Source organism: Elgaria multicarinata, chromosome 4 (genome assembly GCF_023053635.1).
Source record: "Elgaria multicarinata webbii isolate HBS135686 ecotype San Diego chromosome 4, rElgMul1.1.pri, whole genome shotgun sequence".
NCBI lineage: Eukaryota > Metazoa > Chordata > Lepidosauria > Squamata > Anguidae > Elgaria > Elgaria multicarinata.
In genome coordinates, this window is record NC_086174.1 from 41,543,980 (window position 1) to 41,569,011 (window position 25,032).

General features: G+C 44.5%; 1 protein-coding gene across 1 annotated transcript; it reads right to left on the reverse strand.

Moving 5' to 3' along the window:
- Positions 1-1,159: 1,159 nt before the first annotated feature.
- Positions 1,160-22,739, reverse strand: LBH (LBH regulator of WNT signaling pathway). The gene is made up of 3 exons (XM_063124161.1): positions 22,464-22,739; positions 17,995-18,094; positions 1,160-3,844 (listed from the first exon to the last, which is right to left on the reverse strand). The coding sequence occupies exons 1-3, from the start codon at positions 22,487-22,489 to the stop codon at positions 3,656-3,658; spliced, it is 315 nt and encodes a 104-aa protein (XP_062980231.1). The 5' UTR covers positions 22,490-22,739; the 3' UTR covers positions 1,160-3,655.
- Positions 22,740-25,032: the final 2,293 nt, after the last annotated feature.

Below are 25,032 nucleotides of genomic sequence, written 5' to 3' on the forward strand. Positions count from 1 at the left end.
CAGAATTTAAATTTGCTGTAGTTTCGTTGGCAGGAGTGTTGTGCAATTAAGTGTCACAACAGGAAGAAATTAAAATATAGGTGATGCTTTTCCGGGACAATGTGTGACCAAAACTGAAATGTGTGACGGAAGTGCTACTGTGACCAAACTAAGTGGGAGGATGCATTTTCAGGGTTTTCAAAGCAATGCAGGACTATTTATATTATTTTTATAGCACAATTCCATTTTCAACTGCAAATCCATAGGCTGTTGAAACTCACAGGACGGGTGTGAAGCAAGTCACAAACATTCCTTTTTTGCAGGATTTGATAAACAAAGAGGTGCTGACTTGCTCATGCAGGAAGGTCATGGTTTTACTGATATTGACCTCGTTTGCGCGATTGCAAGGTGGTTAATAAGCCATGGGGGCTTGTTAACCACCTTGCTGGCTGCATCCCGGTGGGAATTACATAATTTACATGCTGGCTGGAGCATGCTGGGAGTTGTAGGATTTTTTGTTTAAATATGCATATTAATGTAGTTAATCTCTCTCTCTCAATCTCTCTCTCTCACACACACAAACACACACACACACACAGAGAGAACCAGGTATGTCACGGGTGTGTTGGGGTCAGTCATAGATCCACTGAATCCAGTCTCCTCTTTCCCCTAACACACACACACACACAGAGAGAGAGAGAGAGAGAGAGAGAGAGAGAGAGAGAGAGAGAGAAATGGCTCAGCACTGATCCGAGGGCTGGCACAATTATTCCCCTACTCTTATAGTCAATGGAAGAGAAGTAAAGATCCAACCAGCAGCCCTGTCTGCAGTGAAACAGGAAGGGCAGTGGATGTAGTTATTGCTCAGCCAATGTTGCTTCAAGCTACTACTTGCAATAACTAAGCCTTAGGGGAGTCACTTTGACATTTCAGAATGAGAAAAAACTGCACACAAGATGGAAAGTCACCAAACAATTGATGGTTGAGGGAATGGTTGACTGGGGGTAGGGGAGCGGGCATGGTCATTTGGGGACCTTAGGAGGGCCAGATTTCACCCCTGGGCCTGAGGTTCCCCACCACAGCACTAGAGATCCTCCAACCCAACACAGGTTCACTCTTCATAGACATTTATCCAAAGCAACAGTTTTAAGTATGAGAACACACATCTTATAGACAGGAGTTTGGAAAGCATTTTCAAACTTTATTTACAACTGTCACAGTGACAAAAGTAGTTTGAAAAAAATGCTAGCTTTTTCCCTGAGGATCAAAAAAGATTTTTTTACAGAAATATAGAATGTAATATTAATATACAACTGGAGAAGTTCAACTGGGGTGCTTTGTTCTTCAGACACATTCAAAAGTGACAGAAATACAAGCGACAATTTTCAAAAATTAAAAGAGAGGCAGAAAAAGGATATGCAAATACTGAAAAGACAAACAGCATTTCCACTCTGATTGTAAGCATTTAAGGATTTCTTTGCTTTTCTGAGTGGCTAACATTTGACAACTTCAAACCTGGGACAAAAAATTAGGGGTGGGGGAGTAAAAGGGGAAAAAAGTAGAGCAATTCAGAGTTGTGTGCAAGTGTAAAAACTCATTCTACTGAACAGTGGGCTGAAAACAGATGTGCAGGATACAAAACAAAAAACATCTGGATCCATCAGTTTTAAAGCAACCGTGGCTAGGTAAGTAATGCAAGACAGGTTTTCAGTGATGTCAAAACAAGACAGGTAGTACAGGTTCTTGGCTGCCAAAGTAACACACAAGAACACCCAACTACATCCCTACATTATTATACTTGAAAAAGAAAGAAAAAACAACAACTCGGGTCATAATCTGCAACCTCACACCCACATGTAACAATGACTCACAGCTGTTAAAAAGTTATTGCCATTAATGTTGAAAACACAAGCAAGACAAGACTGGGGGGAAAAAATCCTGCTGATTTTAACAAGCAAATTCCCCTAACCCCTTACCAGCATTTTTTACTACTCATGAGGTATCAAATACATATATATATATATACACACACACACACACACACAAAGTCCCAATAGATTTCATTAAAAAAAAAAGAGCCATCAAACAAGGGATCTGGGAGACTAGGGATTACTCTGAATATCCTGTTAAGGCCATGATGTGTGTGAATTACATCTTTTTAGTGTCTCCATATTTAAAAGGGAAATCATTGGCTTTTGATTTCACAGAGTGGTCCTTTCATACTGCAAAGTCTCAAAGAGGGACTTCCACCAAGCATCCAGACATTGTTTTCCCTAGGAAGTGTCAAGTTTAGCTTATCCTGAAATTTGATTTCCTTCTTCCAAAAGAGAATAAATAGGACAAAAGAAGTGGAGGTTATTACTGGAAATTTAAATTTATGCCCATCGATAAATCCAATAGAAATGTTTTTTAAAAAAACATATTATCTTCTCCACAATACTGAGAGACCATAATACTTTTTTTCTTTGTATGAAGAGAAGACCTGCTTTCCTTCAGCCATTACCCCTATTATTCCATCTTCAGATTATCCCCAAAATTCTGTTTAGACTCATCATATTTGGGGTCTCCTGAGAGCCCCTGATACAGCATTTGCACATGATGAAACTACGCAACCTCAATGACACGACAGAAGCCAACCTCTCACAGCAACCAGATGTGTTATTGACTGGGGGGCTTAACTGCTGCTTTGGTGACAGAAAAAGGAAACATACTTCAGATATTTTTATGGCAAAAATCTCTTGCAGCTTAAAAAAAACACTTGCCAAAGGAAAAAAAATTAGTAATAAAATAAATGAGACGACTTGTTTGTTACTTAGTGCAGGATAAACAAGGCTATTGCAGAACAAGCGGCAAAGGACTATTTCTAAAGCTGGCAGCACCGCGCCAAGAAAAAGCTATTCAACGTTGCAAGATTTAAGTTCATACTTTAAAAAAAAGGGCTGGAGGGGGAGGGGGAAAAAGAGAGAGAGAGATTTTGTGTAACAGGCTGGGTAAGCCAGTGCCAAATACCAGCACTCCTACAGTGAATTGTGTGACTTTAAGAGGAGATACTGGACTGGGAAAGAAGTTATTGATCCGTTGCTCCTCTATGCTGCTCAGCAGGGAATACCTGCCTTCCTTGGTAATGTCATTGGAGCATCTGAGTGGCATGTTACTATATCTCCCAATCCCCAAATGCACGCACGCGCACACACAAACAAACAGAAGCACTATAAGAAGGCAAAGTTTTGAGAGATGAATACTATTCTCATGCTTTCGTAGCCAGAGGCAGTTCCTTACATAAAGGCAGCTGCGTTTTACACTTTGTAGTCATTTCTTCCACTCCACACGCGTCAGAAAAGGCGTGCTTCCTGCCTGTCTAACCCTCCACCAAAGCGCCCTGCAATTTCGCGGCTGCCCCCAGATAACCTCAGCACAATTCAACAGCGGTCTTGAGAAGAGCAGGCATAGGTTCCCCCCTCCCCCTGCCCAACTTTCTTCCTTCGTTTCAGCTGGAGATTGTCACGTCAAGCGCTTCAGTTCTCAATCGAGAATATGAAAAACAAAACAAAAAAAACCTAAGATCTTGCAGGTGCAAAATTGAATGTCTTTTGTAGAAAAAGACGCTTCAGAACATTTGTTCTTTCCCTCTCAAGATGAAGTAACATCTTAAGTTGTACACAAGATTCTGTGCCATTTATTGCTCCTTGCTCTCTTTCTTTGCTTCACCACAGTTTTCTTCCTCTTCTTCCTGGACCAGGAACTCCTCAGGTGGCCATCTTAGCTCTCCGCTCTCCACATCTCCTTCTGTTGGCTCTACCACAATGGAAGGGAGACGGTCCTTCAGTTTACAGTAACGATCAAAGTCTGAAGGATCAGGGAAAATCTGAAACAAGAGATTAACAATAGTGAGTGTTTCTGTGGCATGATTTGGTATATCTGACATTCTGATGTTATCATAGCTGTGAGGTAGAGAGTGGCTGGATTAGCACGACATACTAACCGCTCATGGGTAGCAAATCACTCTGTCTACAAACAAGCACCCAAAGAGATCTTAGTACACCTAGCGAGTTCAAAATCCAACACATGTCTTGCACAGTACTTATTTGAAATATCACAATATGTAGTCTGATCAAGAACCAGGCCTGATTAATACATATATGTATAGATTGACACTTGATAAACTGACACAACATAGAGCTCACAGCAATAGAAGACAAGCTGGAAGTTCTGACTTGCATGTTCATGACTTGATGACTGTAACATCCAGTGATATTTACATTTGTTAACCATCTTCTAATTTGTGTTTTATCATGTTCCAACAAGACGTTCGAAGGTAAAAGAACAACAAGCATTGAAGCACCTAGATATGTAAAATTTCTGGAAATTTTGAAGCCACCGGGGGGGGGGGGGGGGACTGGGTTTTTTCCAGGGGGGGTTTCAGGAAAAAAAATGGATTTTTTGGGAAAAATTGAAATAATGCAATTTTAGCACTTTTTACAGATTAAAAGGCACTTTGTTACTTTAGGAACATACAATGTAATTAAGTCCAAGTTGGTTTGGCATAAAATTATTACATTTGCTATATTAAAAGTACAGTGTATTCAAACAATTATTACAAATGGAATTTACTTAATTTTTGTAACAAATGGAGCTACAAGCTCCTGAACTGTTAGGAACACCTGAGCTGTAAGGAACCTCTTTGGTTTTGCCAGTTTATGAGGAGCAGGCAAAAAATAATTTAAAAATCAACTACAGTGGAAACCACCATTATTAGAAACAAAGAAAAATATTTATGTCTCCGCTAGTCTTCCACAGTGTCAAGCAGACATAAAGCACCCATTCTCATAAAAAGAACTGAGAAAAGGTTCTTGAAAAGTTTTAAAAGTTCATTGAAAAGATTCAATGAATATGCATGAAATGTAATCAGACTCATTTTCTGAGCTACAGCTATCACTATCAGTTTCAGTCTCTGCTTCAGTGGCAGTGCCCCCTAGAGGCAGAAATGCACCTTTGCTCTTGCATTTGAGAGTTGTAGTCTCAGTTTGCAACCTAGGACTTGCTTGTCCTTGGTGCACAGAAATTGTGATAATCTGATACTGTACATAGTTTTTAGAAATCATTTGGAGAAGTAAACATTTGAACTCCTTGTTTTAAACATTTTATTCATCATGCTAAAATAAAACATCCCGTAATCCATTTTTCCATTTTTCCAATTTTTCAGAAAAACACACAAAAAAGGGTTTGGAAAAAAACAGGGTTTGGAAAAAAAAATCCCCCCAAATTTTTCCAGTTTTTGTCCGGCCCTTCACATCTCTAGGAGCACCCCACTATTAAAATGTTCATGTTGGAAACAGCTCTACATTGGGCCTTAACGCTTCCAGAAGAGCCTTTCAAATTGGCCAAGGAGCATTTAATCCCAGTTCACTCAACACTTGCCACAAGCTCTTGGAACAACCATAAACAAAGGGAAGAGAGTGTTTGGGGTAGTGGGAGGCAGGGAGGGCATTTTGGAAGGGGCTGGTGGTAATATTCCAAGACTTAGATTGACCACTTTCTAAGCTAATGCCAGGGAAGCAGGGGACAGCTCATCCATTGAACGATTGGGTTTAGAACAAATAGGACATATCCACACAGAGTTAAAGACTACACGGTGTAGATGCATGCACACACTAGATGTACACACATCTACACACTGTATGGAGAGCTTCTGATCCAACTACATTTCCCAGACACACGTATACAGGTGTACAAGAACAACGTGTACACATGAGGCAGGCAAGCCAGAATGTGTTCACAACACATTGTTGCCATGTCAAACTGTGCCATTTGCAGCTCTGACAAGACAGTAAACTAAGCCCTGGCATCCCCCCCCAACCTTCCCTGGTTTTGTGAGTAGCTGCACAGCAGCAAGTTCTTGGTACTCTCTCGGTGTACCTGAGTGCTATATGAATGCCCAGCTCTCTTTCCAGTCAGAGCGCTCCCATGCCGTGTTTTCAGACAGCCACCCCATAGTAAATAGCCCTGTGAAACCACCCTAAAGGAAGTGTGGAAATAGCTGGGTATTAAATTATTAGTGATTCAACAACTCTCGCAAGGGCAAAAGTGTTTCGTCCCATCAATCCCTTCCAAGACATTAAGAGGGTGTTACCATCTAAGCAGTGTGATCTTTCTCACCACTACAGCACATCAGAATTGCTTTAACTACAGAGCCTACTGTGTGGTTGAATGAGGTCTGCCCCCAGACACCATAGTTGGTATGAAGCTGATCTTCAGTACTGACTATGGGCTAGATCCAGGTTTACGCTGACAGAAGTGGACTTCTCCTTGCCACGGCAGCCCTTCCAGCTCCCTGAAAAAGCTACAATGACAGTCAGGAGACCTGATGAATGGGGTGAGCTGTAGCCAGGGGAAAGTGGATCACTCCAAAATCAGACAGAGCCCTCCCTTTTGCAGAACTCAGATCTTGAATCCAACCCAATTTACCTAATTTTAAGACAGCAGAGCACTTTGGCATTTATTTAAAGAAGCCTTCCCCAACCTGGTACCCTCCAGATGTCATGGACTTCAACTCCCATCATCCCCAGCCAGTATGGCCAATGATCAGGAAAGCTGGAATTTTTAGTACAAAACATCTGGAGGGTTGGGAAAGTCTGATTTGGCGCACTAATGGGGGAACAAAAGGCTTATAATCTGATTATGCTTCTAGTGCCTAGGAGTGCAGGAAACACCAGAGCATTCCCTTGCCATCTTAGGGACATTAGGTCAAACCTAGAATAGCTGTTTTGAAAATAAACTGTCTGTTTCCGCTCACCCCCTTTTAAAGCTAAGGAATAAATGATTTCCTTAAATAAACATCCCCCAAATGTGTTGTGCCGTGTGTGTGTGTCTGCGTACGCGCGTGTTTTTAATAGCCTGAACCATCTTATCTCGAACAGCTGCAATAGAAGAGGTCAGGATTTTTCCACTAAGTCATGCTTTTTTAAAATCATCAAGGCAGCATAAAAATGAGTTGCTGTAAATGCATTCAAGGATTAAGGATGGCCCAATGGAAAATAAATGAAGTCACATTTCCCAGCACATGACAGACTGGGAAACAAGAGGAGGCTGTCTATAGGAAAAAGGAACAAGAGACTTTGCATAATGACTTCTTTCTTTTTTTAATCCACGAAGGCGATCAAGTCAATACTGTCTGCTCTCTTTCCTTTGCACAAGAAGTAGATTTCCATCCTTGGCCTTTGTTCACACATTCAGTTCTCCTAATAAACAACCTCTTGGGATGTCAACAGATCTGATCAAAGAATGAGCCGGAAGACTAAAAATGCCAAGTCAGTAACTTAATACCAACCTGGCAGGAGACACCTTTCCATGATATCAGAAGGAAAATAATGTGTTTGGCTCCTTTGGAATGTCAGAGGTGAGACATCTGTTCTGTCCTGGGCCAGGTTGGATGGAAAAAGACTTTCCTATTGCTGAACAGATCTTGAAACTCAAAGCATGAACTCACACTATCTATTCCAGGTTTGCTTCATATCTATTTACACAGCATGTCAGACTTGGGCCTTAGCTAGACCTAAGGTTTATCCCGGGATCGTCCCAAGGTTGTCTGTGTTCATGTAAATGACACACAGGGGATCCAGGGAGCAGGCAGGGACAACCCCGGGATAAGTCTTAGGTCTAGCTAAGGCCTTGGTGTGAAAATATGTATTTAGTATAGACCAGGGGTAAGCAATCTGGCCAGTAACACGTCAGCTCCACACAGGATGGCCAATGGAAAGGAGTTATGGGAACTGTAGTGCAAAACATTGCCAATTCCTGGTATAGATGTAGATCCAGCATACGCATATATTTATCATTTACCTATCCGGGCCCTAAGGGCCTTTCTTTCTTCCAGCATTTTAGGAACCGTTTTAGGTTTTTATACTGTTTGATTTCACTGGTGGTTTCGCTTTGGTTTTATTACATGCTGCACTGTTATGACAATGAACCACAGCAAGCTCACTTCCTCCTCCTCCTCCCCTTTCCTCCTCAAGAAGTGGCTGCAAGAGGACCAGAAGCTTCCACTTTGGATGAAACACACAGGGCTCATCTACACCAAGCAGAATATTCCACTATGAAAGCAGTATATAAAAGGCAGGAGCCACACTACTGCTTTACAGTGGTACTGAAGTGCAAGGACAACTGTTGGGGCTCTTGACTCATCCACACCAAGCAGGATATAGCACTTTGAAAGTGGTATGAAAGCAGTATATGGTATGTGTTAATGGGCCCCGACAGTTGTCAGTGCACTTCAATCCCTCCCTGATCCCAGGATCCCGTGCGTCCACATGGCTCGAGTTGGAGTCCTTGCACTATCACTTCACTTTACATGCAAATCAGCTCATAGGCCACAGCTAGACCTAAGGTTTATCCTGGGATCATCCAGGGTTCGCCCTTGCCTGAGCACTGGATCCCCTGTGTGTCACCTAGATGAACAGGTTTGACCCCTGGACGATCCAGGGATAAACCTTAGGTCTAGCTATGGCCATATTCAAACTATGTTCATCTCTACAGGCCAAAGTGTAATTAAAGTTAATTGGGGATATGATTGACTTAGGACCATTCCATGGGACAGCTTTCCTGCACTGCTTCTAGTCAGCAAAACCATGGAGGATAGATGAGGGGTGGGCCAAACATGCCCCCCCCCCGACATTTTTGCTGGGCTGCCTACACCACTGTTGAATTTGCTGCTTTTGCAGCAGTGGCAGAAAAAGCAGTGATTTTCGAAGAAAACAAGTCATGCACGGAGCAGAATTGCCCACCCGGAAGCCTCCCAAGAGCATGACTCTGCTTGTAAACAAATTCCTGCGCAACTTGTGTCCTTCTAACGTTGGAGAAGGTGCCAATGAGACAAATTTAGCAGTGGCAAGTTGTGGACAGAGAGGCGGGGAATGCGGTCCCCCGACTCCTGGAGGATGCCTAATTCTGAAGTAGATCCATCTATCAGTGCTTATTAACCCCGAAAGCTAAATGGAATCCTCACCTGTAGCTCCAAGTACCAGGAGCTAAGCACAAACAGAAGATGGTCACCTGTTTCAAGACTGGCTTGTGAGCTTCCACAAACATGTTTCTGGCCACTGTTGGAGTAAACGGATGTTTGATCTGATCCAGCGAGACAGTTTTATATGCTTATGTATTTATGATATGCCATAGAAGGCATTTGATCGTAAACAAACAGCCAGCTACTTCTACTACCCAAACTGATAGACAACATCAACCATTATTCGGAAATGGGGTGGGGGAACATGAACAAGGCAAACCGAGATTTGAGGAGGAATTTGGAGAACCTCAACAAACTTCGACATCGGATGTTTGCCCATCCCTAGTTTCCACATAACTTTTAAAGTGGAATTATTTCAGATCCGTCTCCTGAACTGAGTCATAGGCCTTAGCTAGATGGGGCTTCATCCCGGGGCGAACCCCGGGATAGTCCCTGCACATGACGCACAGGGGATCCTGGGATCAGGGAGGGATCATCCCTCCCTTGTCCCAGAATAGAGCCTTCCACTTTGGGCCTGTTTTTTCTGCGGTCTCGGGCTAAGCCCTAGACTGCAGAACGTGTGGCCTGTTGCCGCGGGCTGACCTGGCTCTGCGCAATTCTCCGCGCACAGTGCTTCTCAGGAGCACAGCGCCCATCGGGGGTATGGTGGGGGGAGCAGGGAAATTTTGCTGCGTGGTTTTTATTCTGGTTGTGCTTTTTATATTGTATTGTGTATTTGTGCTTTTAACCTGTTGATTGTCTTACTATGATTTTAATTTTTGTGAACCGCTCAGAGAACTTCAGCTATTGGGCGGTATAGAAATGTAATAAATAAATAAATAAATAAATAATATATTAAATTACCTTTCGGCGCTTGAGCGCTCCTGTTGCTTTAAAAAAAATGGCGGGCGTGACATCTCTCCTCCTGAGGTTGTCATGCCTCATGTCACGCATTGAGCAGGGGGTTGGACTCGATGGCCTTGTAGGCCCCTTCCAACTCTACTATTCTATGATTCTATGATGTGTAAACAGAGAGGAATCTCACAATAATATCACGGGGTCTTCCCTCCTCCATCCTAGAATAAAAGGTAGGTCTAGCTAAGGCCTTAGATAGCTTTTCTTTTTCCTCAATACAAGACAAAGGGGACCAAGATTACCATTTCAGTTAGTTATTTTATATAAAAGGCACATTTTATACTTCAGTGAATTCCTGAGATAATTGCCAAAAAAACCTGCCCACACCATCAGTGTATGGAACACTGGATCATACAGGCTCATCCTAATTGTGCTGTTACATGCCTACTCCATCACTGTTCTTGTATAGAAGACACTTCGCCTCCATACAATACTAAGCCAATGGAAGGATAGATGGTGGAGGAGAAATTATGGTGGCTACCTTACTGCTGTGATAGAATTGGAAGAGAGGCCAATACACAGGAAGCCACTTGACATCTCAGCAAATATAGTGGCAAGTTACTATTTATTTATTTTTCTTTAGATCATTTATATCCTGCCTTTCAGCCAGAATGGCAAGCCCAGGGGCCAAATCCAGACTTTCAGGGTCCCCAGAATACCACTCACACCTTCCTCTGGTCCTACCCCTCTAGTCCCAAACACAGATCATTTGGATCCCCTGCTTTTGTGTAGCTCTTGTCCCATTCTTAAAGGTTGAGAATCCTCTCCTAAGGCTTAGCTACTGGCAGTAAGAGATTTAAGCTAAAATATGCTGGTACTTTTTGTCTTACCCCTTCAGCCCTGCCCAGTCACAGGAATGTGACCCCCGAGAGCTTATTTGAAATGGAATCCAGCGCTCAGGTTCAAAGACGTTCTGCACCCCTGGGCTACAAGAACCCCCCATGGTGGCTACCTAGCCGGAGAATGGGACATCCTTTCTCAGATCCACTGATCCAAGCATCGTTTGCAGAGTTCTCGTTGGAGACCTAGAGAGAGTACTACTCCAGTCCCACAGTCAACTCAAGCCCAAACAAAAGCAATTATTTTGCCTGCCACCTCAAAGATGAGCTGTAATTGAAGCTCTACACTTAAAGACGTCAACTCGTTCTGTGCCAGGAGACACCCGCCCTACCTCTCCTCCCCACCATCACTCTGCTTCCTCTAGATTTGACTGAACTTGGCACCGAGAGTGGAAAATATTTTAACCACCACAGAAAGGCTTGCTGTATGCAAGCTCGCTCTTGAGTACAAACCAGAGGAGGTCTGCTACAGTGCAAGCGGCCCGTAAGGAACCATGTGAATAATAAGGAAACCAATACTACCGAGGAGAGATTAAAAGATAGCTATCTAGCTGCACCACTGATTCCTTCATTGTCCATACAACCAGCAAGGCCTACAGCAAAACAAGTAGCAATTAGGCCTGTGGGGTATTTTGCAGCCCTTGCCAGAGCCAGCGATACAACTGGGTTCCAACACTTGGCTCCATCAAACCAAATACAGCCTATCAGTTTTTGCTGCTCGCTTGGCAAAAACAGGCTGGTGGTCCAGCATCTAGCAGGCCTCTTTGCACAGCTGACAGGTTTTGGTCTAGTGGATCACCAGCTGTGAAGGTTTGCATAGACCAAGGGTACAGAAAAACTCAGGGCTGGGAGCCAAATCCGGCCCTCCTGTTTTCCGAGATGGCTCGACCTTATTTGCCTGACCATTTGGTGGCTTCCTAGCCTTTGTGCAGGTTTTCCCCATTCTAAAAAAAATGGAATGCCTTTCTGAAGGTGTAGTTTCTGGCACTAAGAGCTTTTGGGCACAATCCTATGTCTGTTTAGGTAGAAAAAAGGCCTACAACTCCCAGCATGCCTCAGTCGGCCATGCTGGGAGTTGTATGCCATTTTTCAGTCTAAACAGGTATAAACTTGTACCTCTAAGCTAAAATATCCTGGTATTTTTTGTATCCCCCCTCCCCGCTCACACACACTTTTGCCTTCGTCCTTACCACCATTAGAACATGCCCCCTAGCCCCGAAAGCTTCCCCAAAACTGAATTTGGCCCTCAAGCAGAAAGAGGTCCAGACACTGTTTAGAAAGACTATCCACAAGATCAGCCCAAAAGATTTTGCTGCTTGCAAGCAACTGTGCCTTGCCATCCAAGCAGCGCACCCTGGGATTGCTCGCACATTTGCAGGAAGATACCAGAGGACCATTCTTGACCCTGCACAATGCACAATGCGGGAGATCCACCCTGCCATCCTCAGCAAACACGCCGTTGTTCTGGGCTGCAGCTCCTGGGGCCTTCATTGGCAACCATATAGACCGGTGTTTCTAGCGGCGGCCTGAGCTGTTTGCGCCTTGAATGCTCTGCCTCTTCAGTAACACTGGGTTTAGTTAACCAGCTGTTCAAGGCAATTCGACTGCAAAAAGGAAAACACTTGCCTCGAAAGTTAAGCATATTGTTTGCCTGGCACAGCTGCCACAACCAGAGAGATTTGTCTGAATGGCCATTAGGTCAGATTCCATTCCAAGAGGATTAAAAAAAAAAGAGTTTCAAGTCAAAGGCATTGTTTTGACAGCAGAGTAGTGAGAAGATGTAGTCCTTAGTCAGTCTCAGTTTCAAAAAAACATCTTTAGTGCTGCAGGCAAATGGCATTAACAGAGTGAACTTGCAAGTAGATGATTAAGCATTTCCAAATAGTAAGCACAAGTCAGGAAGAAATGGGCGTGGGAAGAGGGGACAACACACAGGAACATAAGAAGCTGCCTTATACTCAGTCAGACCATGGGTTCATCTAGCCCAGTATTGTTGACTCAGAGTACGGATGTCAGAGAAATCCATCTGGGGGGAGGCGGGCAGAGTTCGACAGGTTTTCCTAGGTTCAGCCCCTAGACTTCGTTCCAGTTCCTGCTATGACACTCAAATTGGTCTGCAGTAAGTCGTGCCAGTTCATGGATTTTCTGGACATTTGGGGCATTTTTTCCCTGCAAGTTCTGCAATTTGAGCAAACGTCTGCGCAAACAACGGCCAAATCTGCACAAATTTTTGAGCAATTTTTTTAAACTGTAGAACCTGCCAAAATCAAATATATATGCAAAAAAATGTTCCCAGAGTTCAGGGAAAAGCCCCCAGCTCAGCTCACCAACACAAACTGGGACTCCACTGATCCCCAAAAGAACCAGATGTTCCAGATATAGACATCCCTAACACTGACTGGCAGCAGCACCTGCCCTACCTGGAGATGCTACTACACTGAGCTTTCACCCCTCCCCAACACAAATGAGAACTCACCTTAAGCTAGGCTGATAACGGCATGGTAAGTTTCATTCCTTTTCAGCCTTCATTTGAACATCTGTCCATAGGGAAAACCATATTTGAAAGAGTTTGTAGCCCTATGTGGGCATTCTCCTGTAGGATGGGGGAATGTGGGCATGCACACAAGCCCTGCCCCCAACATCCATGCACGCCACCTGCCAGTTGGGATTCTGAGTTCAAGAAGGATACAGACAAGCTGGAGGGGATTCAGAGGAGGGCAGTGGGGTGATCAGGGGGTCTGGAAACAAAGCCCTATGAGGAGAGACTGAAAGAACTGGGCATGTTTGGCCTTGAGAAGAGAAGACGGAGGGGAGATATGACAGCACTCTTCAAGTACTTGAAAGGTTGTCACACTGAGGAGGGCCACGATCTCTTCTCAATCATTTATTTATTTATTGCATATTTATACTGCCCAACAGCCAAGGCTCTCTGGACAGTTCACAATTAAAACCACAATGCACAAAAGTCAGAATTTAAAACTTTTAAAAAATTAAAAATGTCATATAAAAACAGGAAAAGTTATATTCCAAGGATCATCCTAGAGTGCAGGACATGGAATAGTGGGCTCAAGTTACAGGAAGACAGATTCTGGCTGGACACCAGGAAAAACTTCCTGACTGTTAGAGCAGTATGACAATGGAACCAGTTATCTAGGGAGGTGATGGGCTCTCCCATACTTAGAGGCATTCAAGAGGCAGCTGGACAGCCATCTGCCGGGTATGCTTTAAGGTGGATTCCTGCATTGAGCAGGGGGTTGGACTCGATGGCCTTATAGGCCTCTTCCAACTCTACTTTTCTGTGATTCTATGGAAGTCTGAAAGGGGGTCTGTAAGTGCATTCAGCTAAACTTTCATTATTGGAATGTCTGATAAGCCAGGATCCGCAATCATAAGTGCGCTGTAAACCTGTTCAGCATTTCCACACAGGTCAACCCCATAATGGACCTAAACTGATTAGTCAATCACTGTCAGATCAACAGCCAATGAGAAATTTAGGACCATACATATTAGCACTGGAACAGCACCCCCAAATCCTGATATTAGAGCCATCTGGATATGCCCCAAGGTATATATTAGTTCTCCAAAGAGATGCATCAAAAAGCTGTGTAGATATTCAGCTGTTAGGAAAAAGACGAGAGCAAGCTCTAGTTTCATCCTCATGCATCTTTGGTTACCACCCTCAACCCATTTAATCGTATCCACTTAATTGGGATTTTGATCATTTGATTTCTTGGTGGGTAGAAGAAGACGTAGGCTTAACTGGGTTCCAGGTATCAGCTTTCTCCAGTTATAGTGCTTTATCTTCTCCATTCATACATATAGATGTATTATTCCACTCTTTAGCCCCCAAGGGCAGCCAACAGTCAACAACTTTGACCAGGGTACCTAGTAGACCGCCTTCCCTCACATAAATCCAGCTGACCTTTAAGATCCTCAGGGGAAGACTTGCTGTCATTTCGTGATCAAGATGTCACCACGTGACATCTTGAAAGCAGGCCTTCTTAGTAGTGGCACTCATCCTCTGGAACACCCTCCCTCATATGGCTCTTAAAATGCAGTGAGTTCTAAATGCCTCCTGAAAACGTACCTGTTTACGGAAGCTTTCCTCTAATTTATTATCATCATGCTGCGCCATGTGATTGTTTTCTATTGTTGCATGTTTAATTGATCTGTTTTATTTTTGCTTGTTGAAGCCATAATTGTATATTTATCTGAGTATTTTAATAGTGATTTAAAATACTTCACTATATTCAAAGTAATTAGCAAAGAACAAATTACTTTGAAACTGCCAAGCTCGCCTATTATTGTATTTGCAATTGCTATCCATTCATTGTTACTACCAAATGTATGAAACAGAAGAATTAAGCACTGAAAAACTTCTGCCCCACATCAATGGTTCTTAAAACCAAAACTCAAGCCAGAGCCAAGACAACTGTCGACCAGGAACCCACAAGCAGGAATACTGGAGGTAGTACTTTACTTGTAAGCCACCCTGGAAGAATCTATGTCCTTAAAAGCAAAATGTAAGTAATGAAATAAATATATTAATTTTTTTTAAAAAAAGTGCATTAAAATAAGCATCTATAAGGGCCAGGGCAAATAAAAGTATTGCCTGGTGCCAAAAAAGCATTAGAGTGATCCTCCGAGGACATGTTTTTATATGGACGATTAACATGCCAGAAACCAACATGTCCAATATGTCAATGTCCACCCTGATTGCTGCTAGTTCAAATGCAATGGGAGCTCCAAAGCCCCAGAATAACAGTTGATACATCTGAGAGCTCTTCCTGTTTTGCTTTTGGTTTCGCAGCTGTCATTACTGGGAATGCCAACATCTGGAAATATTCTGTCCAATGTAAAAATTTTGTAGTAGTAACATTTTTGGATGAGTAGCGAAAGGTTCTCTCCCTCACAAAAAAATTGCACAATGGGGGGACCATAATTTCATGAGGTTCAGAAAGTAACTGGCTCTGCCTCCTAAGCCACCATTTTGCATCTGGCTCTAGATGATGGACCTTAAGGTTCTAAGAAAACAGACACACAAAGTGGATCCCACAAGCCTGAGGCCTGCCCTCCCCTGCCTTCAATGGATGCTTCACAAACTATCCCAGTAGGCATCACATAGCAACACGTATCCTCGGAATGTCATTTTAAACCTCATACCTGGTAGCAATGAGTTCACATCTGGATCTTCAATTTGCATCTGCTGTCTACTGACAGGTGAACCTGCCAAGAGCTTCTGTTCAGGAGAATGCTAAAAATATAGGCAATGTTCTAATGGGCATCTAAAGAGTGCCAAGATGTGGCTAGTGTGACTCATTGCTTACACTAAAGATGGCCAGAAGCCAGTGTTTGGAGTTTGCAAGGGCACAGGGAGTTAAGTAGGATAAGTGTGGTTTTAGCAGCCTGAGTGCATTTGAAAAAAGGGGTGCAGTCACAGCACAAATGGGAGCGAAGGAAGAGCTTTAAAAGTCCTCTGAAACTTCCAAGATCATTTGATTGATGAATTCTTGCAAAAATACAAATGAACTTCTCAGAGACTTAATAACTCGTTAGGCAACAGTCTTCCATCTTGTGTTTGGCCTGTTCAGACAACATGCTAAGCCATTGTTAGGCCGCTAACCCTTTTGCAGCAAATGATTAGTGAGCATGCTTAAACCCTGGTTATGTAGCCACTCTGGTTATGTAGCCACCATGGTTAGGAATGGTTCACACAACACACTAAGCCATAATGTTTAGCTCAAAATGCTTAACCACTGTGGATTAGCATGTCATCTGAACAGGGTCATTATCAGCTTTCCCCAACCAGATGAGTTAGACTATAACTCCAAGCATCCCCAAGCCAGCCATGCTGGCTAAGGGATGCTAGGAGTTGGTAGTCCAACATATGTGGAGTGCACCAGATTGAGGGAAACTGACCTATATGAAAATATAAATTAACAGTTGGCCTTTCATCATTGATAACTGAAACGTCTACTTGGATGGGTTAAGAACAAAGTGAATAGCGTATCTGTACTGTCACAGCCCATACCCTGGTCTGTCTTAAGCACCAAGAAGATACACTTAAAAGAAAAGAAGCTCAATTCTGTTGCATTTCATATCATGACTTTGTAACGCACATTTGTTTCTTGAGATGGTGTTTAAGCTGAGTACGATCAAGAACATTTAAAGGCTGGGCTACCAAAAGATCATTTAGAAGCAAAAAAGTATGAGCATTAAGCTGGTCCATGACCAAACTCAATGAACTATTTGTTGACTACAGCTCAGGGATGTTGTGAAATGGTGGTCATAACCCACTGTGGCATTAAGCAGCATGATGAAAGCAATTGATTTCAATACGTTTAACTACCCTTCAATCTGAGTTGAAATTGTGGCCTAGTGTACCGACATTACCCCAGCCTGCCAAAAGTGTCTTTGAGCCTCAACATTTAATTACTCTAATAATACATGTCACAACTGAAGCAGCCAAGACCCCTGAACCTTATATTAATTCAGGACTGAAAATCCATGTGAGTTTTTAGCTTTATGTAATGTTTGCTAATTGCATACTTCTGTGGGGAGCCATTCCAAGTGTACAGCCAAGTAGGAAAACATTATGTCTAAATCAGCCCTAAGTTAACAAATGTCACTCAGGCTTCTTTTTGGTGAAAAAACAGATTTCTGGCACAATGAATGGGGATGGAGAGACACAGAAGTTGACACACACAGGCTCCGTTTTCTCTAGGCTTGAAGTTAAGAGTTTAATGATCAGAGAAAGGCCTAGTGGAGAACCTAAGCCACTTTAGGGGTAAACAAACAAGATGTAAGCAAAGTAACTCCAAAGAGGCCACCTTAATTGCAAAATGGCTTTGACAAGTAATACAGCCCAGAACACAAGAGCCCTGCTGGATCAGACCAAAGGCCTTATCTAGTCCAGCATTCTGTTCACACAGTGGCCAACCAGATGTCTATGAGAAGCCAACAAGCAGGACATGAAAGCAGTAGCACTTTCCTCTCATGGTCCCCAGCTACTGGTATGAGAGGCATATTGCCTTTGATACTGGAAGTAAAACAGAGCCATTAGGACCAACAGCCATGCACAGAATCCAGTTGTTATAGCATTAACTCCTCTTCCCAAGGAAGCACTCCAAACTGTTGTTAAGTTTTAACATATTAAGAACAAGATCAGTCTGTTGAAAGGGTCGCCATCTAATCTCAACAGATTCCGTGGAGCACCTAGCAGCTAACTGGCTAACAGTGTTTTATGATGCCCAGCAATCTTACCTGATAGGATAGGCCATCTTTGCGGGGGCTTAAACCAATCTCCTCCATAGATGGAGCGCTCATCACCTCAGTCATGTCAGCTGATCTCAAATAATCAGGGCTGGAAACAGAAACAGAGATAGCTTTAGCTGTTACAGTTCCATTAAGCGTGCAGCAAGATAAGTTAAGATGAAATGTTATGAAGAACTAAGGCTTCCTATTGTTAAGAAACCATTCAGATCTTGATCAGTATACTAAGCCATGTCAATACATACTTTTCCAAATTGTGAAAGGACTTCAGTTATTTGTTTTGTAAACAAAACATTCCAAGCCATTTTGAAATTATAGGAACTGACAAGCCCAAAGATTTTCTTCCCCCAAGGAAGATCTTGTACGCATTAACACCCTCCACCACAAACTACATATTACAATACGAGCTGGAGAGAATCTAATGCAGCTTTCTCTAACTTGATTCCCTCTGGATGTGTTGGACGACAATTCCCATTATCCCCAGCCAGCACAGCCAGATGGGCTAATGGATCTTTTGCAGGAGTCTAACATGGCCTTATAGGCCCCCTCCAACTCTACTATTCTATGTACAGACCTGAGATCTTTAACCCAAGAAATAGTTCCTATTTTCAGTTTTTACTGAACTGGTCCATTCCAATCAATACATTCTGTAACTTCCATTTCAAGGATTTCGATGCTAGGAGTAAAAGATGCACTCTTCTTACACTCATTGTTTCCAGCATAATTAATTGTGAAAGCAAAAGTAGATTTGCATACACATCCTGTAACTTCTGCATTTTCACATATGCTAATACCATTTCAATTCCCAGGCTCAGTACTTAAAAAAGAAAACACCTTGCATGCATTAATTCATTTATGTTATTGAAATGAAGAGCACCAGTTGCATGGTGCTGCTATAAAGAAAGGTGTTATCACAGTTTATAGACTGCTCTGAACCGGTTCCACAGATATATCATACCAAGTGATGTTACAGATATACTGCAGAGAATAAAAGACAGGGACACTACATAACAGCATCAGGAGTATGTGACCACTAGTCTCCAGTAGTCAGCCTATGGTGGGTGGCAGGAGAACAGAAAGAGCTCATTTCACTGTGTTGCTACAGATCTTATAAATGGATACTTCAAGAGCTAGAAATATTGAATACCAAGCTTAAGCTTTGATAGATAACAGAAAACAGATTATGCCCAGGAAATCACTTGCACAGTCAATAATATGTTTTATTACATACTTAATTATTTTATCATCATCATTCTGTCAATATACACAGCACTGGAGTGGTTCTCACACACACCATTTTTTAAGTAGCCGGAGGGATGAGGCATGAAAATAGGCTCCCGTATTTGCTGCTTCACCCTAGGTTTGTGCACAAGTGAGAGCTACATCTCGCGGGATCAGCCTAGCTTTGCACATTATAGGACTGGATAGGTTGAGCACTCCAGCAGATTTGTTTCCCCTGACTCTTTAACCGTAACTTTCATATATCTTCAGAACAAGGGTTGTACCAAGTGATCACACACTTGCTGTAGTCCCCGTTCTGCTCCCGACCCTCCATATATTTGGTCCTTGGGGCTTTTCTGATGGCAAATCTTGAAAAAGGAAGCAGAACTGGGCTTTGCTGTATTGTTGCAATGGCAAAGAGTCAAACAGTTATTTAGAATTCCCTGCTGGAGTTACTCAAGGCTATTAAGCAGAACAGCTTGATAGAGTTTGCTTAACTCTAGAGTGCTTTGGTTTGTAGGAGAGCTGCAAGATTTTTTAAAAAAGTGGTAATAGGCACTTGAGGTCAAGTGAACAACTACCTCCTTTTTCAAATTCAATCAGAAGGGAATAGAAACAAGAGTTGGGGTTTTAATGGAAAATTGGCTTGAGGAGCATCTGCAAACTGGACAGCAAAACGCTGTCCCAGCATCTAAAAACTGGTCAATGCAGAAACCACATTGCAGTATCTGGCAAGTATAACTGAATATTAAACAGCGGAAGTACTCTGCCAAGTAAGAGCATGGTTTGCAGACAAGAATATACTCAAGAGGCAAAATAGATCACTTGCCAAAGATCGCAACACTTGTTTTTCCTTGTTCAGTTCACAGGTCTACCGAGCAGAGTAGATGCTGCCGTTTCCCCAACACTCACTCTTTTTGAAGCTGCACAGCCATTTCTCATTTCTGTTTGCTTCGTAACCTGACAGTTCTATTCAGGGCACTGCATTCTTAGACTGGCAGCATGAAATTTACCACACTCTGAGCATCCCTTCATGCAGGTGGATAGACAGGCTTCCAATGCTATTCATGATGAGGAGCGTCCAATGTGCAGGGTATTATGACAAATCTTAGAATCAAAAAGGACTCCAATTGCCATCTTGTTCAGCCTTCCGTAACATGGGAGGGCTTTAGAAGTGTAGGAATCCAACACTCCTGGAGGGCACCAGGTTGAGGAAGGCTGAACTAGTTAATCTAGTTAGCTTAACTGCCATCAGCTCCAGAAAGCAGTGGAGGCTGGTGACTCCAATGTGAGTGGGGCAGTGAATCCACTCCAGTTTTCAGTCTGAACTAGTCAGGACTCTAAAAGAGCTATCCAAAGTACACCTTGGTCAATTCCTTTAGAGTTCTGAATGGCTCAGACTAAAACCTGCGGCAGATTCACCGCCCCACTGACATTGGGGCCAGCAGCCTCCACTGCCAGAAAGCACAGCCAGCGGTCAGGAATACTGAAAGTTGAGGTCTAAAGCATATGGAGGGCACTAGGCTGATCTAAAGCATCCTTACGGACTCCTTGCCAGACGCTTCTCTTGAAAACAACCAGGGGAGGGGATTACACAACTCGGAGGCAGCGCATTCCTTTCCTAGCAACTGAGAGACTGTACTGAGCTCAGCAGCAACAAGGTGCAAACGCGGCTGTCCAAGAATCGCCTCCAAGAATCCCATCCTCGCAGCCTAAAGCCCACATTCCAGGACTTATTCCGAGCCCCAGTGCTGCCCTAGAGCCAGTTTCCAGGCTCAGGAGACCGCCTCGGCACATAGGAAAAGACGCAATCGTGACGGTTTTTAAAGGAGAGCTTCTAGCACAGCCACTTTTACACATTTACCAGCATTAACGGCCAACTTAATTGCCTTAAATCCTTACACCTCTTAGATCAGCCTTCCGAAATATTTTGGACTACAACTCCCAATATTCTTGTCCATTGGCCATGCTGGCTGGGGCTGTTGGGAGCTGAAATCCACAATATCTGGACGGCACCAGCTTGAGAAAGAGGCTGCCTTCGGGAGCTAGCCTCTGTTCTCCCATCCGCCTCACACTCCCTTCGGCCAAGGCCCTTACTTCCTGAGGAGAAGAGTGGCAGAAGCAGCAGTTACTGCGGCGACTCCTGCAAGCCCCGCCGCCGCCACCGTCAGTGTCGGCAGCCCGGATGACTAGCGCCTTTGTTGCTGGCCTCGAAAGAAGCAGCTGCCGAGCAGCAAACTTCCGAGCGTGGTTTTCCTCCGATTGCGCAAGAAAAGAAAAGGGGGAAAAAGCTCCGTCTGGGATCCAAAACGCGCCCCTCCATCTTCTGGGGGAAGAAGTCCGGAGGAGGAGGAGGCGAGAAAAGAAAACTTTCCAAGTTGAGGATCATCAATCCTGGCGGGCAACACCCGGCTTTTGGGAAAACAAAAAGGCCAAGCCCTCTGGAGCCTTGCAGTCGTGCCGCCGCCGCCGCCACCCCGCGTTCCCAGTGCAACTCCAAAAGGCGGCAGAAAAACGCTCGCCTGCAAAAACAGCCGCTACTACAAGATCGCCTCTGGGAGCAGCCAGCGCCCATTCAAACGACGCCCCTTACACCAGGAGAGCGGCGGCCACCTCGCCGTGCAGCCGCCGCCGCCGCCGCCTCTCGCTCCAGCTCGTGTTGCAGCAACCCAAGATTCGCCGGACGAGGGTGAAGTGGAGGACAAACGCGGAGTGAATAACCGCTTGACAGGCAACCTCTCCCCCACCCCCGCCGCCACCTCTCCCAGCAACAGAGCGTGCAGCGACTGCTAAGAAGAGCTTGCAAAATTCGCGGCTGCAGCTCCCTGCACGCTTAGGCGGGCGGACTCGCTTCCGAGTAAGCGTGAAGAGGATCGGGCTGCCGGGGAGGGGGCTTCTTTCAAGTCTGGTTTCTTTCTTGAGGGTGGGGTGGGGGAGAACAGGAGGCAGATTCATACCAACATCTCGCCTTCGAGCTCTCTCCTTGTTTCTGATCTAGCCTTCCCCGCGCCTCTCCGCCTTTTCGCGGTTCGCTTCCTTTGTGTCTCGGCCTCCTGCTTCCACCCGGTGCGCACAGCCTTCAACGTGCCTTTTAAAGTTCCCGAGTTAAGTTTTGCAGCTTTCTTCCTGCAACCTCCCCTTGCAAGAACTTGTTCCACCTCCCACCCCGAGTCGTGCTTCGCGATCCGCATGTTGCAATCCCCGCGCACATGAATGACAATAGTCGGTATGGTACTCACCAGTGAATGGGGAAAAATACAGACATGAAGTCCTTAACAAAGAGACTGACCCAACGTCCTTTGTATCGCAGCACAGCGGCAGTGCAGGGGGTTAAAAACGAAAAGGGAAAAAAAAAGAGAGAGAAGGAGCGGGCTGGTCTTTTTAGGGAGGAGCGATCACCAAACGATTTACACGGAGGAAGGGCACCGGTTTGGTTTCTTTCAGACAATATATATATTTTTAAATCTGATTGGTGTGATTCACCCACACAACTGAACCTCTCCCCGCTTTCTCTCTCAAAGCTGAGCCGCACAAAGAATTTGGGAAGGTCCTTTTATAGACGACGGGGGCGAGCCTTGGCTCACAGAGCCCGCCCTCTCCCTCCGATGATGTCACCAAAATCATGAATGGTTTCGTGAGCTCAGCCTGTAGCGGAGCGGCGGCTCGGAAGAAAGGAGCGAGCTTCTCAGCTCTGCTATTGGTTGGCTCCAATGGCATCATCTTCAGCACGAGCGCGGCTTGCGGCTGATGTCTGTTGTTACCTAACCCAGATCTCAGTCACTCAGTCCAACTTTGGACAAAACCCCCGACTCCCTCCTCCCCCATCTCTTTTTTGAATGCATGGCTTACGGGCATTAGCATTCGCGTTTAAAGCATCCCACTCCTGTGAGAAATGAAGCCTGGCGGAGGAGGTCGCCGTCTCTGCCAACGCAAGAGTTCTTCGCAAGTAGGATGCAATTGCTAAGACAATCGCAATGAGGTGCATTTACGGTCTTTCATTCATAACAATGGGGGCGACAAACGCACCGTGAATCTATCTTCCGTGCGCTCGGAAAAGCAAGCCTCTTCACCTGCAATGCATTGAAATAAAATCTCGCTATACTTCCTGCCTGCCACGTCTGGTCTCCCGAGCATTTCCCCCAATATATAGTTAATTAAAGCAAGCAAGGGCTTGAGCAGCAACTAGCCCGCTTCCTTTATAATTTGGAATTATGCACATTCTCTTGCCCTTTTGTTTCGACCTGTATGGTGAGCGGGGGCTGAGAGGAGTGGACGGAGAGATGGGATCGACTGGGCTGATTTCTATTTGTGTTTTGTTTGTTTTTCTAATAATCCATGGGAAAATGGAAGGAAGTAGTAGCTTTACAGGATCATAAATTACTGGGCTGGGCGACTTTGTTTTATGCCTTAGTACTCTCGCTAGAATGGAAATCATTTCTGGCGTGTTAGTTTATATGTGGGAGTAAGGAAGTCATGCTGCTGGGTTGTTCTCCCACAAGACTTGCATCTCGTAGGAGCATAAACTACTTTACACCGACTCAGCCGGGGGACGGGCAGACTTCAGAATTGTGGGAAATAAAGTTTTTGTTTTTGTTTTGTCGTTTTACTAGAACGCGGAGGTCCTTCAGCCCAGAGGCAGTTTTATTGGGGTCAAGTGGGGTAGTCACTCTCCATCCGTCCCCCATCCTCTTGTCGCAGAGAGTCCCCCCCCCCACAACCAGGTACATGTGCAGCTGCCAAGAGCCGCATACGATCTTCTCTCAATAGAATGCAGCATCTGCCTTGTCCTCTGCTCTATCAGCCCCAGCGACTACAGCATCAACCTCAGCCAGGTAGCCTCGACAGACGGAGATGCACTAAGAATTAAGGCACATGCTCAGCTCAGGAATTTGTGGTCAGTACCAAGTTCACCACAAAACCCACACCTGGATTTCTCCCAAATGTTGTTTTTCAGCAATCTAATTTAGGGGGAGAAAAGTTTTTTAGTCATTGCTATTGTTGGACAGTGAGGATTCAGAAACCCTTGCTGATCTGCTGCCAATCACCGAGATATCTCCAAGTAGATCCTGATCTACGGTCTGGACGCCCCCTGGCCTACACCAGCCTTCCCCAACCTGATGCCCTCCAAATGGGTTGGACTACAACTCCCATAATACCCCAGCCAGACTGGTCTACACTGATTGGCAGCGGTTCTCTGGGATTTCAGACAGGGAGAGCAGAGGCTGGTGGCTACAATTTCAGTGAGGCTGTGAATCTATTCTGGGTTTAGAACCAGCCAGAACTCTAAAGGAGCTATCCAAGGTGCTGGACGTGTTTTGGGTCTAGGGTTCAGCACCTTGGATAGCTCCTTGGATAGTACACGATTGTTCTGCTGGAAACCCAGTATGGATTCACAACCCCACCGAAATCAGAGCTACCAGCCTCCACTGGACAGGGTTCTTTCCCATCCCTGCCTGCAGGGGTCAGGGTTGAATGCTTTGTAGGTAAAGCACATGCTGCTCGTTGCGCTATCCTTGAACTACAGCCCTTCCTCCCACACACTGAGGTTTGAGGTTAAATCCTGCATTTTGCCCTAGGAAATAAGTAAACACTGGCTTCATACGAACTCTTGCTTCCTTGTTCCCAAAATGGTTGCAAAGCTGTGTTGTGAGGGAATCAAGGAACGACCTGCCTTAACACCCTCTTTCATTGTGAAGCAAAAAGACCCCTGAGAACGGAAGGCCTTTGTAAAGCCAGAGGTGCCCACTGGTTTACACCTGTGTTGTGAGAGGAACCTGATTGCTCTGCCTAGTGCTCTGCTCTAAAGCT